The sequence below is a fragment of the Chlamydomonas reinhardtii genome, assembly GCF_000002595.2.
Source record: "Chlamydomonas reinhardtii strain CC-503 cw92 mt+ unplaced genomic scaffold scaffold_18, whole genome shotgun sequence".
In the NCBI taxonomy this organism is placed as follows: domain Eukaryota; kingdom Viridiplantae; phylum Chlorophyta; class Chlorophyceae; order Chlamydomonadales; family Chlamydomonadaceae; genus Chlamydomonas; species Chlamydomonas reinhardtii.
Genome location: NW_025061531.1, coordinates 1 through 18,958, shown reverse-complemented (window position 1 = coordinate 18,958; position 18,958 = coordinate 1). Strand labels below are relative to the sequence as shown.

Below are 18,958 nucleotides of genomic sequence, written 5' to 3'. Positions count from 1 at the left end.
ATATATGCGTATTATATCATATTATACCTGTTTAATAATATAACGTCGATAGGGAGTGAATACGTGGCTGTTTGCGACCTAGCACCGATTTAACCGATTCACAAACACAGATAGACGTCCATACCACCTAGCATGCTACCGGACGTCTAGCCGGGCGAAAGCTTACTGGGGAGTAATGGCCAGTTTGTCACTCGGGTTACCATCGGTTTATTTAGGCTTCAGGTCGCAGACCGATGGTCAATAGACACTGGCGGTTAACAGACCGCATGGTCACCAGTGTCGGACTAATTGGTTACCTTGCAGTGACCGCTTGGTTACCGTGCAGTGACTGCTTGGCTACCGTGCTCCGGCCCAGGCCCGCCGCCCAGCTGCCGCCCAGGCCCGCCGTGGCGAACATTACGAACCGGTGTCACCACATGCAATGCTACCTGGGCGCACCCGAGTCGGGGCAAGCCGCCACAGGCACCCAGGCATGTCACTGGTTGTTCTGAGGCTGCGATTCGGGCTTGCACCGCAAGGCAGGTTGCGCAGGCGCGTGGGCGCCGTGGCTGGCCGGTGGGTGGTCTGGGGGCGGACTACACGAACTGTGTCACCACATGAGATGCTACTTGGGTGCCGCCGTGTCGGGGCGCACCGCCACAGGCACTCAGGCATGCCATAGAATGACCTTAGGCTGCGACCCGGGCTTGCACCGCAAGGCAGGTGGCGGGCGGTGGGGCCGGGTGTGGGCTGGGGGCCGACGGCACGAACCGATGTCACCACCTGCGATGCTACCTGGGCGTGTTTGCGTCGGGGCACGCTGACACAGGCACCCAGACATGCCGCTTGATGTCCTGAGGCTGCTGCTTGGTCTTGCACCGTCAAGGCTGGTGGCGCAGGCGTGCTGGCGCCGTGGCTGGGGTGGGTGGGTGTTAAGGTGGGGGTGTGAGCTGGAAGCGGACGGCACGAACCGTATCACCACCTGCGATGCTACCTGGGTGCTGCCGTGTCGGGGCACACCACCACAGGCACCCAGGCATTGCATTGATTGTCCTAAGGCTGCTGCTTGGGCTTGCACCGTCAAGGCAGGTGGCGCAGGCGCGTGGGTGCCGTGGCGGGGTGGGGGTGGGGGCTGGGGTTGGGGGCAGGGGGCCGACGGCACGAACCGATGTCACCACCTGCGATGCTACCTGGGCGTGTTTGCGTTGGGGCACGCTGACACAGGCACCCAGACATGCTACTGGATATCTTGAGGCTGCTGCTTGGTCTTGCACCGTCAAGGCTGGTGGCGCAGGCGTGCTGGCGCCGTGGGCGGTGCTGGGGGCTTGGGGCGAACATCACGAACCGATGTCACCACATGCAATGCTACCTGGGCGAACCCGAGTCAGAGCAAGCCGCCACTGGCACCCAGGCATGTCACTAGGTGTCCTGAGGCTGCGATTCGGGCTTGCACCGCAAGGCAGGTGGCGGGCAGCGGGGCCGGGTGGGGCTGGGGGCTGGGGGCGAGCATCACGAACCGATGTCACCACATGCGATGCTACCTGGGCGCAACCGAGTCGGGGCAAGCCGCCACAGGCTCCCAGGCATGCCGCTTGATGTCCTGAGGCTGCTGCGTGGGCTTGCACCGTCAAGGCAGGTGGATCAGGCGTGTGGGCGCCGTGGGTGGGGCGGTGGGTGGGGGTCGGGGCTGGGGGGCGGGAGGCATGAACCGTATCGCCACCTGCGATGCTACCTGGGTGCCGCCGTGTCGGGGCACACCACCACAGGCACCCAGGCATGTCACTGGTTGTTCTGAGGCTGCTGCTTGGGCTTGCACCGTCAAGGCAGGTGGCGCAGGCGCGTGGGTACCGTGGCGGGGCCGGGTGGGGGTGGGGCGTCGGGGCTGGGGGCGGACAGCACGAACCGTATCGCCACCTGCGATGCTACCTGGGCGCACCCGCGTCAGGTCACACCAGCGTAGGCACACCGGCATGCCGCTAGATGTCTGGAGGCTGCTGCGTGGGTTTGTACAGTCAAGGCAAGTTGCGCAGGCGTGTGGGCACCGTGGCTGGCCGGTGGGTGGGCGTCGGGGCTGGGGGCGGACTGCACGAACTGTGTCACCACATGAGATGCTACTTGGGTGCCGCCGTGTCGGGGCAAGCCACCACAGGCACCCAGGCATGCCACTGAAATACCCGAGGCTGCGACCCGGGCTTGCACCGCAAGGCAGGTGGCGGGCGGCGGGGCCGGGTGGGGGTGGGGGCTGGGGGCCGACAACACCAACCGTGTCACCATGAGATGCTACCTGGGCGCACCCGAGTCCGGGCAAGCCGCCACAGGCACCCAGGCATGCCGCTTGATGTCCTGAGGCTGCTGCGTGGCTTGCACCGTCAAGGCAGGTGGTGCAGGCGTGCTGGCGCCGTGGCTGGGGTGGGTGGGCGTTGGGGTGGGGGTGTGGGCTGGAAGTGAACGGCACGAACCGTATCACCACCTGCGATGCTACCTGGGTGCCGCCTTGTCGGGGCACACCACCACAGGCACCCAGGCATTGCATTGAATGTCCTGAGGATGCTGCGTGGGCTTGCACCATCAAGGCAGGTTGCGCAGGCGTGTGGGCGCCGTGGCTGGCCGGTGGGTGGGCGTCGGGGCTGGGGGCGGACTACTGCACGAACAGTGTCACCACATGAGATGCTACCTGGGCGCACCCACGTCAAGGCACACCGCCACAGGCACCCAGGCATTGCATTGATTGTCCTAAGGCTGCTGCTTGGGCTTGCACCGTCAAGGCAGGTGGCGCAGGCGCGTGGGTGCCGTGGCGGGGTGGGGGTGGGGGCTGGGGTTGGGGGCAGGGGGCCGACGGCACGAACCGATGTCACCACCTGCGATGCTACCTGGGCGTGTTTGCGTCGGGGCACGCTGACACAGGCACCCAGACATGCTACTGGATATCTTGAGGCTGCTGCTTGGTCTTGCACCGTCAAGGACCGTGGGGCCGTGGGCGGAGCTGGGGGCTGGGGGCGAACATCACGAATCGATGTCACCACATGCAATGCTACCTGGGCGAACCCAAGTCGGAGCAAGCCGCCACTGGCACCCAGGCATGTCACTGGTTGTCCTGAGCCTGCGATTCGGGCTTGCACCGCAAGGCAGGTGGCGGGCAGCGGGGCCGGGTGGGGCTGGGCGAACATCACGAACCGATGCCACCACATGCAATGCTACCTGGGCGAACTCGAGTCGGAGCAAGCCGCCACTGGCACCCAGGCATGTCACTAGGTGTCCTGAGGCTGCGATTCGGGCTTGCACCGCAAGGCTGGTGGCGGGCAGCGGGGCCGGGTGGGGCTGGGGGCTGGGGGCGAACATCACGAACCGATGTCACCACATGCGATGCTACCTGGGCGCAACCGAGTCGGGGCAAGCCGCCACAGGCACCCAGGCATGTCACTGGTTGTCCTGAGGCTGTGATTCGGGCTTGCACCGTCAAGGCAGATGGCGCAGGCGCTTGGGTGCCGTGGCGGGGCCGGGTGGGGTCGGGGGTCGGGGCTGGGGGCGGACAGCACGAACCGTATCGCCACCTGCGATGCTACCTGGGCGCACCCGAGTCCGGGCAAGCCGCCACAGGCTCCCAGGCATGCCGTTTGATGTCCTGAGGCTGCTTCGTGGGCTTGCACCGTCAAGGCAGGTGGCGCAGGCTTGCTGGTGCCGTGGCTGGGGCGGGCGGGCGTTGGGGTGGGGATGGGGGTGGGGGCTGGGGGTGGGGGCAGGGGGCCAGCCACATACACACATTCCGCCGCCCAGGGGACGTTTCCGCCAATTTATTGCAACCGCTCCGCCGCCGCCGACTGGCGCCGACTTGGCTGCAGGCACACTGCTGGCCAGCGCGGCGGCGGCCTTGCAGGCGTTGCGGCGGCCTGGGTTACCGAGGAGTGGAGAGACGTTTGAGCATCCGTAGCTGAGGCGCAACAGCCACCGACCCTCACGAGTCAAGTATACAGGACTGGAGAAAGAGTCACCATCGGGCGGAGAGCTGTCACAGGTTGACCTGCTGTAATAAGGCCGCCAACTAACCTCAACCGTGTCTCGCCTCATCTACAAACACGCAGCCTGAGGGCCCTCCCCAACCCCCACCTCCGACCCATTTCCACGCACCGTACATTACGTCCTTGCCACACACCGTTCAACACATCCTTGCTGTGCCGCCCGTCAGCATCAGCGTCCGCTTCATTCGAAGAACTCCTCCACCTCTTCCGAGGCGCCCTCCTCGTTGCTTGTCCGCGCCGCCCGCCGCCGCAACTGACAATGACAGGCCATATTATTATTACCGGGTAGAGTGGGAACCGAAAGCAGAAATCCGTCCTGTGAGGCGCCCTACCCCTGTACCAGTGCAGCCCGTACCTCCCCCGCCCGGGCAGTCACCCCCTTTCCTCTGCTCGCGGACCCCGCCCTACCCCAACCCCTCATATGAGCAGAATGGGAACCCACAGATGAGCCGGTATGCAATATTGACGATCAGGGGAAAACCGCCAGCAGGCCCTCCTAGATAGATAGACGCATTGCCGCTGCCCCGCCACCCACTGGTCAGCCCTACTGCTGGGTACCCTGCAGCTGATGAGCACCTCATCACCACGGCTCAGCAGCAAGGATGCTGGCAGGACGCCTGCGACTTCCAAACACGCACGGCGGGGCTCCTTCGGCGCCATGCCCAGGTAGATGTCATGCCCAGCAAGACCCGACATCATCACACCACCAGGTAGTTGCCGAGGTATAGTGTGGCCGCATATGGGGGATCTGTGCATGTTGTTGGGCTGAGCCCCCCCAGCGCAGCGTTCCAGGGGGGGCGAAGCCCCCCAGGAACACCCCTGTCCGTGGCTCGAAGAAAAGCGTGCAGGGCCAGGGGAGCGGAGAGGCGGACCAGGGGAGGGGGAGGCGTTCGTGGCGTCGGCAAAACATAGCATACTGGCGCAAACCGCGAATGCTACGTATTAGTATTTGTTAATGCCTATTGCATTTAAATAGGTGGCAGGGAAAATTCGGGCGGAACGAGAAGTGCCTTGGCGCGTCCATGGACAATTGACTTTCGCGAGGTCGCGAGGAAAGCATCCGGTGCCCACTGATATGCAGTCTCTAAGGCAAATTATGTTGGCGGCAAGCAAAGCGGGGAAGTACATCGAATGTTCTGAGCGACTTGCTGAGCCATGCCTGCCGACTCGCCAGAATGCCAAGGAGCCCCGAGGTCGCGCCCGCCCCGCGCCTAGCCCTTTGAGCGTGGGGCGCCGGGGAGGTGTTGAGTATGGCAGAAGGCGAAAGAAATGCGTGGGGTGTTTCGGAACGTGACAAGGCACGCATGCGTGGCGCGGGAAATCCCGCACGGCCCCAACCCGAGTGTCCCTAGCCGATGCGCCTGCGCGTCGTAGTGGCATGGAGGCTCTGACGGGGCGTTACACGCCTATTAGCTCCCAAGCGTACGGGGGCCCCTTGTTTTTTATGGAATGGTCAACATGCACAGATCCCCCATATGCGGCCACTCGCTTACTGGCAACTACACGTACCATTAATAAAGTTGGCTACAACATTCAAGCCCACATCCACATCCCTGCACCCTGGACGCCGGATGAGTGTTGGTATGATACGCTCAAGGGGAGCCTGGCTGCTGCTGGGCTTCTTGCGGGTGCAGGGGAATGGAGAGCAGCCACATGGAGGGGTTGTGGCTGGGCACTAACCATCGGAGCCTGCGATGCATGAGGGGCCAGCCCACAGCTCGCTTTCTGAAACCATATGCAGTGTGTCGACGCAAGCACGATAGCGAGCTAGCACGAAGACCAAAACTGGCCCAAACCTGCTGCATGTTGCCAAATAAAGCAACAGTCGTCATTGCGAATTACGAACGCACGGCTCGTCCAAATTGCCGAGCTGCGTGAATGTTACCTACTTTGCACCTAAGTCTTGTTTTGTAAGCATGCTTTCTGGTGGGCAGCGGTTCGTAGCCGCTCCTAATCCGGCGCAGCCCCATGCGCGCGATCGAATTCTGCCTGCGTGCACTACTCAGAACTTCTCCAAGGCAGTAGTCGAGTCATTTCCACATCTGCTGCATGCATTCCCAGTCGCGAGCTTCCATCCCTTTTATTGACTATGAAAGCGCTATCCGGTTTAGCAGCCGTTTTCGCAGCTGCTTTGCTCAGCTGCTGCTGCTGCGTTCTCCCGCTGCTGGGCACAGTGAGCGCGGCCGGTGTTGTAGGAGAGCTTCCACGCCATGACGATTGTGCAGCTACTTACCAGTCGCTGATTGAAGACGTCTTCTATGCGGAGGACCGAACCTGCAAGGAGCACGTTCGCGCGGCGCTTGTGTCTGGGGATTCGCGGGACTGCCCATCCACTGATGCTCTGACAAGCGCGGTATGGACGTGCATGAGCGGCTACAACTCCGTCAGCGGCCAGGTTGATCAGGTGGGTGTGTGCGCATCAGCAGGCAGCCTTTCATCACAGGATAAAGGGGATGAATATATACAACGGCATACCTACATGCGGGCAGCCCGGAAATCAATACTTATTCTTGTCACAAGGGCAAATAAACTGCTGCATTCGTGCACGGCCGGAACGGTGTAGATAGGTGGCAGCATGCATGATCGCTGGCCACCGTGCCTGCGCTGCTGCAACGCGCGGGCAAGTGCGCGTGCACCGTGCCTGATGAGTCGGGGGGCTTGGTGTGCCAACTCTGCTGGCGGTGGTTTGTTTACTATCAAGTATTTCCATACATTTCATCATTACTCGTGCAGCCCCGCATCGAAGCCTGGCTCAAGGTGTACAGTATCTGCCAGGGCCTCTCGATCCTTCAGCAGCAGCCGGTGGGTAGGCGCGCGTACGTGCAGGGGTAGGGGGGGGTCAAGAACTTTAGCTCACCAGCCAAGTACGCCGTATGCCAATGTGCTTTGCTCGCTGCTCAAGCATGCATACCACCGTGGCTTGCATTCGTAGCGCTGGACGCAGCACTCGCACCCTAGCTACTCGTTGTGTACTACCCGCTATTGCTCGCTTGCTTGGGGCGACGATGAAGAACCAGTAACATGTACGTTAGCTGGGCCTGCGCTTGCTGTGTGAAACATACAGGGAACGGTGGCCCGGATGGTCACTACCACGAACCAGCAGCCTAACCCATGCTTCAAGCTGTTCAGTGACGTGCACGAGTTCGCTGCATACCTGCACAATGCAGCACTCCGCACAAGCCGAAGGTATGTAGATATGCTGGGCAGGAATTCCCATCACATCCTTGGTCACTAGCTAGCAGTAGCAGGAATAAACGTGAGAACCTTTCACCTGTGTTGGCTTGTTGCGGCCTCATCTCCATTCCCCTTACTGTCGTTTGCCACCACGCACTACCTTCTTACAACACATTGCAGGCAGGCTGTCACTGCTGCGGGTGGCCCCACTGGCAGTGTTGCCCAGTCTCCCTGTGTCGCCATCAAGACCCCTGAGGATCACACAACGCCGGGAGCTGTCGACTCGGGCTGCTATCCGAACGCAAACTACCTGTTTGCAACTCTTCCTGCACCCACGACTGATGCTTCTAAGTAAGATCCGCCGGAAGGTTGCTTACTTGAGAGTGCAGACAGTACATGAGCATTGAAAGTCCAGTCTTGCAACGTATACCCTACCTTCCAGCGACGGAACCGTTCAAGTACCTCGGTGTGCAAGTCACAATGACCCTAAACTGGGGGCCCCAATTTGCGTACCTATGCAAAAATATCACGGACAAAAGCCTAAGCCTCCAAACGTGTCAAGCCTCACCAGAGCAATGCCTGCGCATCATCAAATCGTGCATTCAATCCGTTGCTGCATATAGTTTCGCCGTCATGCCCTACACGGAAAATGACATACGCACACTTGACAATATGATCGCACGACTGGCCAGAACATGCTATCGCCTCAGCCGCGGGTTCCCCACGCGAGCCGTCCTAACGCCAGCAGAAATGTCCGGCCTAGGAGTCGGCTCCCTGCTCCCAATCTATGTGCAGAAAGCAACACGGGCCCTAACATTGGCCCTGAATGACCCAGGCCGCCTGGGAATGGTCACACATGCCCTGCTTGAACTACAGACCAGAATAGCCGGCACTACAGACATGCACAAACTCCGCCATGAAAGCCACTACTATACGACACTGAAACAACTCAGCATCATGCGCGCCTATAACCTCACCATATGGGACCACGGGGCCCCATACAAAGGGCCACCCAACACACTGCTAACCGCAATCAGCCGCAGCTCACACCCTATCTCACACCACTTGGTCCTTACCTTGACACAAGCCGGCCTTGATTTGCGAAACCTTGTAGGTAAAGAGCGTACACCCGAGGGGCGCGCATGCCTCATTCCTTCTGACGTCCTCTTCCAACACCTGCCACGCAACCAATGCCAGCATAAGCACCGAGTGGCCCTAAACCGCCTTAGCCTATGCCTGAGCGCGGAATGCGATGGTGCCCGTGAGGCACCTTTCAACCAGGCTGAAAACTACAAATGTCACTTACCCCTTCCGCAGCGATACAGAGCCCTCCCCAACACGCCAGCCTTTGCCGCCCTCCTACCCCGCAATGCCACCCCGGGCGAGCTAACAACCCAATCTACGATGGACGCCCACCTCCAACACATGACTGCATTACACCCCAATACCGAGGCTCAAACACCCCAACACCCAAATGGCCTAGGCCCCCGCCAGCGCCAAACCACGTTAGCCCACAGGCTGAGAACAACAGGTGCCCCACCCACAGCACCAACCCAGTCGCCAACGGCAACTCTAACCCAAACTCTGACAGGCACACTGCCTACCCCGCCACTAGCACAACCCATGCCACCGCCACTAACACAGCCCACGCCCCCACTAACAACACCAGCGGGCCCGGACGCCCCCAACACCCAGACACTACCCACAGTAGCGTCCCTCACAACGGCCCACCTGCAGCCAAAAAGTAAGAAACAACGACCCAACGCCATCAAGCGCCTACAGCAAAAGATTGATGCTGACCCCCGGCACGACCCACTGCCACCTACCGATATGCGCAGCCACACAGAGAAATCTGGCTTTATACTAAACAACGACCCCGATGAAAATGACTCCGGTCCCCCGAACTTTGTCATGTGGGCACCACACTACTTTGCCAATGTACAAAAAGACATGCAAGGAACCAACCGCATGCCTCGACTTGGAATTCCCCGCCACCACAGCAAGTTCCCGCAAAACCGCACTCGCCCCAACCCGACCCGTACAATCCCAGCCCACCTCGCCGACCCCTACTTCCTGGGTAGTCAGGTGGACGACACCAATCCGCTAAACCCCGTCACAGCTTACATATCCGCAAACCCGCCAACAACACCTCCCACCTGTGCTTATGACTCCCGACCGAGATGGGCAGACACTGGGGATTTCATGATTGCACCTGAGCCTCCAAACTGGCCGAACATCACTGGTGCCACACCGGGGGACAGCCACGACCCCCGCCAGGCTGACCACGACCCACAAGGACAAATGCGTACAGAATATATGCAGGAGCGTGAACGCCTCCGTGCACACTTGGATGACCACCCACCCCAACCAAGACCCTTCAAGCGTTGGATGGGAATCCGACTCCAGCTCCTGACAGGCAAACTACCCTGGCCGACGCAGGCATACCACGTTGCCCAAGCAGCGAAGCAACTAGTGTACTCCCTGTACCACGACATTGAGGAAATCTCGCACATTCAAGCTGGGCCCATCACTAAAGCCGTCACTGCCCCAGAGAAGGGTGACAGTCTCCACACCGAGCGCTACTATGAGGTAGCCTGGAAGGACACAACCATCGTTAAAGGAGCGGCTGAGGCCTACACCCGCATGAAGTATACTGGGACTGCTGCCGCACACACGGGATACGGGCAAGCGTGCTGCAAACATTTCCTGCGCATGAAATGGGACCCCACCAGCGAACCCGTAGACAAATGCCCCACCCTCCAAGGGTGGACCCCTGCCATCTCCGAACACTTGCGGAAACTTGCAGAACCCCCTACACCCATGCCACAACCCAAGCCCAACGACGCCCGTCTTACACCTGCCCAACAGCAAGGGCGATGGACGCAAGCCGACGTGGCCGCGTCCCACGTCCGACGTACCACCAAACAGAACACGCGCATTGACACCAACCCGTGCAATCCCTACCTCGACGTCCACCCCACCGGAAGGTATACAATCCAAATCCCAGACACATACACTGATGAACGCACCCTCGCCCACGTCTACAGCCCTACCGGACGCCACATAGCATCCGTTACGCTAGGCACCTTGCTGACTCTTAAAGCTCGATATGAACACGCCCTATCTACCCACCATGACGCAACCAGCCCGCACCGATCTCAAGGGGGCTTCCCGGAAGACTTGGCTAAACTGCTACTTCGCGCACGGGTAGACAGCAAAGGCAAGACATGCAAGTCGGCCCCCGCACGTGAGCGCTCTCTCCCTGAGTCCCTGAAGCTGGCGCTGTATAACTGCCTTGCCTCGACACACTCAGACCCTGACCGCCCAGTGGGGCTGGTGGAGCGGTTTGCCTCTCCACTCAACTGCTCGGGCCGGGCCACTAAATATTACAGCCAACACGCAGCTGACTCCCTCTTCGGGGCCTCACATGATGCGTACACGGCCCCGTTTGATGGCCTCTCCCTCGCCCACCCTGACCCTGACCCAGACGCCTGCACAAAGGCACTGGCGTGGGCAACAGCATCGATCGAACACCTAGAACACCAGGCCACCCCCGCCATTACCTTCATGATTATCCCACAAGGCAAAGGCGCCGCCAGCCGGTGCCTTGCGAGTCCACATGTCACCATCCTGGCCCTGATTCCACCTGGCGTATCCGCATCTAGCATGTTAGATGGCCTCGGGGCGGCCGACGAGGCTGCCAGCAGCAAGCAGGGCCTGCAGCTACTCCTCATTGCGAACACCACAGGGGTACAAGCACTCAACTCCAACAACAACCTGACACGTCTCCAAACCTCCCTGGCCGAACTTGGAGCGGTGCCGCCACCGACCTCGCAACCCCCAGGGCGCCGACAACCACTGGAGTGGCCCGCGCGCGTAACCCTCCCCCGTGACCGCACAGCCCCACCGGGCCGACCATACAGCCACCGTGCAAAAGCCCGTGCAAAGCAGCTAACTAGACCCCAAGCCCCAGCAGCACGGGGCCTGGACACATGCCCTACGCCCATGCCCACGCTCTCTGCCCTCTACACCACACGAGCTGCCTTCCCCACTCGGAGCAGCTACCTGTACGATGCCGCCACCATTGTTTGGACTGACGGATCTTGCATCAAAGTTGCGGCCGGTGAAGATGGCAACGAAATGAACAAACTCGGTGCTTGCGCGTGGTCCCAACAGACCGAACACATCTACGTCGAACCAGGCGGCCTCAACAGCACCAACACAATCCAGAGAGCCGAACTATCAGCCATTCTCGTTGCGTTAGAATACATCCGCCCCCGACTCTGTCTGATGGGCATGACCCAAGTAACCATAGCCAGTGATTCCCTAGTGTCTCTCTACTTGATCCGCCGAGCCCTTACTGCACCACAACGACTCCTACTATCCAAACATAAAAACCTGCTGGAAAACATACTCCACGAGCTACAAATGTATGCCGACGCCGGGGTCCCAGTCCAGCTGCTGAAAGTCCGCTCTCACACAGGGCTCCACGGCAACGAGGAAGCTGACAAAGGTGCCGCCAAAGTCGCCGCCAACGACATGGAGGCCATGGGGCAGGCCATACGCTTAGCACCAGACGAACCGTGGTCCAACATCTGGTGGCCCAAACGCAACTCTGACAATTTCTACCTAAGTGACCTAAACCGTGGAGTCCTGAACTCATTGCCCCCCGAAGCACAACAAGGCTTTACCAATAATACACCAGTGCTGGAGCAATGGGCGGAAGCATCTGCCAACATGTGCCCCACCCTCAGCAACCGCACCCTCGCCAGCTCCACCAGGCACCCCTGGCTGGTCAAGCAAATACTCTACGCCCGCTACGGCTACCTCTTCAACGCACAGCTTAAACGGCGCTACCGCCTGGGAGGGAATGGCAACTGCCCCCTCTGCCACACCCCTGACTCCGGAGGGCACATCCTCGGAGGCTGCACACACCCTAAAATGAAAGGCGCGTACATCAATCGGCACAACTGGGCAGTCCAGCGTGTCGCCAAATGCATCTCCAAAGGGACCTACGGGAACGGGTTCATGGTCATGGACGCGGGCCCCCTAGCCGACCTGCCACACTATGCGTCTGCACAACGCCCCCCCGCCTGGCTGGCTGCGGAGAGGACATCATCACCCCTTATTACAAGGCTCAGACCTGACATTCTGTTCATCCCAAACCTGCCCGCCCATGAAACACATAGATAAGGGTACCGCCCGCCCCTGAACAAAGCACGGCTGCCCATCTATATCCTTGAAATCGGTTACAGCTCCGACGTTCGCCATTTGGACAAGCGGGAAGAAAAATCTCAACAACACCAAGAACTCAAGCGACTGCTGGAAGCGGCCGGATGGACGGTCCACTACTCCACCAATGAATGCCTTGCGCTCGGAGTGACTGGGGCCATCCCTTGCAACCTCACTAAGCTGCTCACCTCTCAACTTGGGGTGACCCACACAGCCGCACGAGTATGCGGAGAGAGGCTCCACACACACGCTGTGAACAGTGCGGGCGGCATTATCAAAATGCGCCGAGTAACCGAGCAGGAACTCAAACCGAGAGGTGGGTGAGCAACGGCTCCCCCACACCTCCTCGGAGTGCGTGGTGAGGTGGCAGCGCGAGGGGGATGGGCCTCCTCGCCCTAGCCACCTTACCCCGATAATCCACGCCAGGCCCCATGGGCCGGCGTTTGAATTATTATTATTATTATTCCTATATCATAAGAAGAATAATAATAGAAACCGGACTTAGCCGCGCGGGCGATGCTCCGAGGGTGGGGGGGGCCGGGGCCCCGGGCGTGAGGGACCCAGCTTTGTTGCGAGGAGCGTTGCGCGTGCTCGCGACATACCGTAGCTGGGGCCGCATACGGGAATGCGCTCCGCGGCGTTTGTGTCGGAGCCGCGGCCATTTGCTGTCCGGGCAACCGCGAGGGACCCAGTTGTGTAAATACAGCGCACAGAATTCGGCCCCCCACTTAAGAACGCCGCGTTGCCGAGTTGAGTATCGGGTTTGCGCGAGCACCGGTGTGTGGCCGCGTGGCCCCATGAAAGGGACCCAGAACTATGAATAGCAATTAAGAGGCAGCGTGCGCATTAGGAACCGGCAAGGTGGCGCTGCGAGGTTGGTCGGTAACGTCCAACTCGCGCACGGGGGCCGGTCGTGTCCCCAGCCCATTACCATTCATATAGCATCTAATACCACACATAAGGTCATTAGAGTAACCCCGGGGCACCTCAAACATCTACATGTCGCGTTCGCCAGGACACGCCATATCAGGCCAGATAGTAGCCTGATTACACTCATGCAGATATCTGTGTTGATGGCAATCGATGACGCCCTAAAACAACGCGTATGCAGGATGTTGGTCAGTCAATTTCGTGACTTGAGCCTCGACGAGCACGTTTTAGCCTGCCGTCAAGCGCTATTGCTCGAATAGATTGCATGTAACATGTAATTAAGTGGCGGAGTTTGTATCCTTGGGTTGGGCACGCGGTGAAAACCCGTATATTGTCCTTCACACACCAGTTAGGGACGGCGTGGTGGCATCCTTGAAGGACTATCTATCAGGGGTTTTGGGTGCCGTCACGTGGGCGCCTCCCTGGGGACACGATTTGTCCTGGAGTGGGACCCGCATGGAGAGGGTGCAACGTCCACGTAGGCCGACAATGCAATCTAGCATGCGGGGGGCTAGGAAGGGACCAATGCCGGGCCGCCGCAGCCACGGGGCAGCGCTGGGCGCAGGCGAGGTAGCGCATGGAGGGCGGCTGCTTGTGCATTTTGAGGGTGACGGCATAGTAGGCAGGGGGGCAGGGTCGTTTCGAGCTGCAGGCGACAGCGTGCGAGGCGGGTCTCCTGGGTGGCGCAGGAGGCGGCTCGAGCGGCTGGGGTGGCGGCGGGCTGTGGGGCGGCGGCGGCGGCGGGCTAGATGGCACAACCGGCAGCGGCAGCGGTTGTCGTGTGGGTTGCAGCGGTGTCGGCAGTTGTGAAGGTCACAGTTGCGTGCTGGATAGCGTCGCGTTCGGCGGTGTTGGCAGCGCTGTGGGTGGCGGCGGGCTGCATGGTGGAGGATTGCGCGGTGGCGGGCTGCTGTGTGCGGCGACCTGTAGGGTGGCGGGCTGTGGGGTGGCGGGCTGTGCTGCAGGCGTTTTCGCGGCGGGTTGTGCGGCGGCGGGGTCGGGGCGGCGGTGGCGGCAGGGCGGGAGGAGGGTTGATGGGGACAGGCGAGGGGGAGTTGTAGATACCAGCCCAAACTAAACCAAAACCAATGCAATAGAGCGCGGGGGGGACAGAGCGTGCCGTGGCAGCCGAGGTCGCGAATGCACTGATTCGTGTATAATGCTTTTGCATTGCGCATTTGTCGCTCGGCGGCGGTGATGCCCATGTCGGTGCCGGGGGCTTGTGCGGCAGCGGCTTCGTCGTGGCTGAGGACGGGCCAGGAGTACTGGTGTGAAGGGGGGTTGTGGATGGCTGCCATGCTGAGGGCGTCCACGAAGGAGTGCGCCCAGCCGGCTGTGGCAGCGCGATTGCATCCCTGTGGATTAGCGGGCTGGCCCCCGGCTGCCCGGTGTGTGCACCGTAGAGCGCGGGTGCGGACCTGGCCCAGGACTGCCACAACTGATGATATGACTCAACCGGGCGGTGGGGCTGGTAGCTAGCGCGCCCCCCCTGAGGTCCGCAAGTAAGGGGTGGGGGCGCCGGCGGGCTGTGCGCTGTCCAGGTCTGGAGGCCAAGACGACGTGGGGGATGCCGGTGGGGACGAGCGCCGGGGACCTGGACCAGGGTGGTGCAGGGGGTGTCAGGGTGGACGAGGTGAGTGGGTGAGGTGTGGGTGAGGTGGCGGGCGACACAGTGGGATAGCTGCGGATTAGCTAGTGCGCAGAGGTTGGTCGTGAGCCCAGCGGATGCGCGGCCGCTGGCAGCCCGGCGGGAGCTCCTCACCTCCCAGCTGTGCGGTGACGGCCAGGGGGCGCTGCTGCATGGCGGTGGGTATGGCTGTCGGGGGCCGGGCGGGCGGGCGGCCGGGCGCCATGGCTGGTGGCGGAAGCAGGGCCGGCCCCCGCGGGGCTCCGGTAGGGTTGACAATGTGGATGGCGAAGGCCGGGTCGATGCCCAGAGCCGCTGCCGGCGGAAAGCCTGTGAGGTACGATTAGAGGCGTTGCAGGGTGACGCGGCTGGATCCATCTAGTGGAGTGGTGACGCGGCTGGATCCATCTAGTGGAGTGGTGACGCGGCTGGATCCATCTAGTGGAGTGGTGACGCGGCTGGATCCATCTAGTGGAGTGGTGACGCGGCTGGATCCATCTAGTGGAGTGGTGACGCGGCTGGATCCATCTAGTGGAGTGGTGACGCGGCTGGATCCATCTAGTGGAGTGGTGACGCGGCTGGATCCATCTAGTGGAGTGGTGACGCGGCTGGATCGAGTGGGGTGGTCAGGGGGGAAGACGCCGAGCTGCTGCTGCTGGCGCTGCAAGAGGACAAGGCGCCGGCGGACGTCCCGGTAGGTGACCCAGCGGCGGCGGGCCAGGCCCGAGGCGGGTGGGGTGCGCGGTTCAGCGGGTACGTGTCCGACCCCGGCGGCAACCTGACGGTGACCCCCCCCCCAGCCCCAGTGAGCTGCCGGACACCGAGCTGGCGGCCAGGCAGTGTGTGTACCTGTGAGTACCTGCAGGTGCGGGGCGCGGGAGGGCGTGGGCGTGGGCGTGGGTTGTTGGGGACGGGCGTCACTGGGCGTAGCCGATGATTGAGTGGATTGAGCTGGGTGAGTGCGCTCATTGCTGGGCGGGCGTTCGTATGACAGACTCCGGTCGCGAGAGGAGGACAGAGCCGGCCTCGGTGTCTTGCTTAGGGGCACAAGAGCGCCTGTGCGTCATCTCGCGCGGTGTCCTCGTCGTCCGGTAGGGCGCCTGCTGGTGTGTGTGTGTGTGTGGCAGGAGAGTGAGACGGGTAGGTGTCAGGTAGGCCAGCAGGGTGTAGTCTCGGGTGCGAGCGGAGCCGCTGCACCTGCACACCACCGCGCGGTCTTTCACGCGGCGTGTGTGTCCAGGCGCGGCGGTTTTCCGGTGGAGTGGAGAGGCGCTCCAGCGGGGTGTTGCGTTGAGTCGTGTGGCGCCAGTCCTGAAGGGGTGCTCGTGGAAGACACGGCGCCGCCCAGCAGGGGCAGAGGCGGCTTGACGGCGGTGTTGGCGTTGGAGTCGGACGGTGCGGGTGGGTGAGCGGGGGCGGGGGCGGGTGCAGGTGGGTGGGTGGGTGGGTGGGTGGGTGGGTGGGTGGGTGGGTGGGTGGGTGGGTGGGTGGGTGGGTGGGTGGGTGGGTGCAGGTGGGTGGGTGGGTGCAGGTGGGTGGGTGCAGGTGGGTGGGTGGGTGCAGGTGGGTGGGTGGGTGCAGGTGGGTGGGTGGGTGGGTGGGTGGGTGGGCAGATCAAAGTCTGCACTATCCTCAGATGTGCACTGAGAAAGGGTGTTAGCTTTATTTGGAACAGCTGGAGAATGGGCTGGACCCCGCATAGGGTAAAGTAAGGGAAGCTTGGCACCCGGCGGCATCGACCACACCCTTGCAAGCCCTGCCGACTCTGCATGCCAACCACGTCCTCGCATCACAGCAGCCGTCATGCCCAGGGCAACTGGCGTGGCTTAGTGCGTGGGGCCGACAGGAAGCACGCCCACGCCAGCAGGAGACGCGAACGAAGAACCCGCAGTGCAATACCCTGTCCCCTGCCACGGCACGCCGCCAGCTCCGCCACGTCATCCCGGCTGCTGGTGCCGCACCCGCATGCGGCCGCACACTGCTGTGGCCCGGGCGACTTGCAGTGCGGAGTGCCGGAGGGCCGGAGGCCGAAGGGCATTTGTAACACGTGCCTGAGCCCGTGCCGACCAGCACACCCGGTGGTGTGGGTCTGGTGAGTGGCGCACTGCGTGCTGTCCGGTGTCCGCGGGTGCGCAGCAGCGGGATGGTAGCTGAAGCCATGGCAAGCAGTGCGGTACCAGGGGTTTAGCCGGAGGGTACAAAAAGGAGCCGAGGTGGTTTGGTGTTGTGCGGGCAGGAGCCATGCTTGTCCTACCTGACGACGAGCGGCTGCTGCCGCCGGGCCGGAGGGGTGGCCTGGTGCAGGCGCCACCGGGCTGTCAGCAGTGGTTTTGGGATGTGGTGGTGTTGAGGGGTCAAAACTAAGGGAGAACGTAGGGGAGTCCGAGAGTGCGTGTGCAATACACCATGCAAGGACTGAACCCGGAACCTACGCGGAGGGTATAGTGAGCTACCCAATGAAGTTATTGAGGTAACGTGCTGTGTGTGGTTACAACAACAACATCAACACAAGGTGGTGAGCGCGATGTGCATTTCCGTCCCTGTAGAAACCGAGGCCCGGGCCGGGGGGCCCTTACAACGCCTGCAAACCTTAACCATGCCGCCCCCAACGCCCACCGCCCACCGCGGCCGCCACCGCTGCCGCCGTCTCCACCCCCGCCGTCGCCGCCGCCGTCGTCCCCGCCCGCCCGCCCGCCCCGTCCGCCGCCCCCACATGTTCGCCTCCGCCGCTGTCGGACCCTCGCACACACTTGCCTGCCTCGCAGCCATTGCCCATCACCGTCGGGCCCGGGCCACGCCTGCGCCGCTAACGGTAGTGCCGCCAGCACCGCCGCCCCCGCCGCCCCCACCGCCCACGCCGCCGCCGCCACCCACGCCGCCCACGCCGCCCTGGCCGCCGCCACCACCCCCGCCACCACCCCTGGCGCCGCCGCCGCTTGCGCCCCCGCCCCGTCCACCACTCCAGCCCTGACCGCCTCCGCCGCTGCCGGCCCCTCCCACACGCTTGCTTGCCTCGCCGCCACCACCCATCACCGCTGCACCCGGGCTGCTGTTCGGGCCGCTCACGGCGATGCGGACCCTGCCCCTGCCCCGCCATAGGCGTCGCCACCGACGGCCACGCGCCACACCGCGCCCGCTGCCAACCCTACCGCCGCCGCCGGTCCTGGTAGTGCCGGCACCGGCGTGCACGGGCCAACCGCACCCGCCGCCCCGCCGGCCGCCATGCAGCCAGCCCTACCCCTGCGGCCCCCGACGCGGCGCCTCTCCCTCCCCCGCCCCTTCCCCCTCGCCCGTCCGCCCCCTCCGGTTGCCCCACACCCGTACTACGCCGCCATCACCTTCGAGAACATGCATGCATTCCTCACCCAGCATAACGCCGACCTGGCGCACGCCGTCATGTCCCAGCTTCGGTACGATGTCACCAAGGACGCCGCATACTTCGACATTGCCATGACATTACTATGACAAGATATGCTGTCCTCCTCGCAACGGAAAAGTGGGCTGCGCCCACGCCACGTCTCTAGTCTGAGGCCGCAAGCGTCTACCTCATCTCCCGGACGTGTTGTGTGTGGTTACAAGGTGGTGAGCACGACGTGCATTCCTGTTCATGTAGAAACCGCGGCCCGGGCCGGGGGACCCTTGTAACGCCAGCAAGACTCATATGTGCAGCTAGATTGGTCCCCAAATGGGGGTGATTCAGCTCCTGTGCTCCCACAAGGAATATTGGAATCTAGTAACGTGGCTTACCTGGCTGGGTCCGTATTCTGCATAACCGCCTGCATCCCAACCTCCTGCAAAGTCGATCTCGCTACCCGCACGCAACTGGTCGTAGGCCGTACACTGCATAAGCACACGATTCTCATCTTCAATTTCGTTTGCGACACATAACGAGCAAGTCCTCTCCTCCCTAGGTCGTCCATAGGCGCGGTTGGAAGTGAGCGGCCAGCAGCATAGGCGGAATCTCATCAAGGCCTTGTGATGTTCAACTGGTATAAATGCT

The 18,958-nt window shown here is 62.1% G+C and overlaps 2 protein-coding genes across 2 annotated transcripts; both read left to right on the top strand.

Moving 5' to 3' along the window:
• Nucleotides 1-43: 43 nt before the first annotated feature.
• CHLRE_18g748147v5 (uncharacterized protein) lies at nt 44-3,329 on the top strand. The gene has a single exon (XM_043072793.1). It carries the CDS (start codon nt 267-269, stop codon nt 489-491), a length of 225 nt encoding a protein of 74 aa, XP_042914244.1. The 5' UTR covers nt 44-266; the 3' UTR covers nt 492-3,329.
• A 2,424-nt stretch (nt 3,330-5,753) lies between these two features.
• CHLRE_18g748097v5 (uncharacterized protein) lies at nt 5,754-7,729 on the top strand. The gene is made up of 4 exons (XM_001692097.2): nt 5,754-6,399; nt 6,729-6,797; nt 7,060-7,181; nt 7,350-7,729. The coding sequence occupies exons 1-4, from the start codon at nt 6,361-6,363 to the stop codon at nt 7,522-7,524; spliced, it is 405 nt and encodes a 134-aa protein (XP_001692149.2). The 5' UTR covers nt 5,754-6,360; the 3' UTR covers nt 7,525-7,729.
• Nucleotides 7,730-18,958: the final 11,229 nt, after the last annotated feature.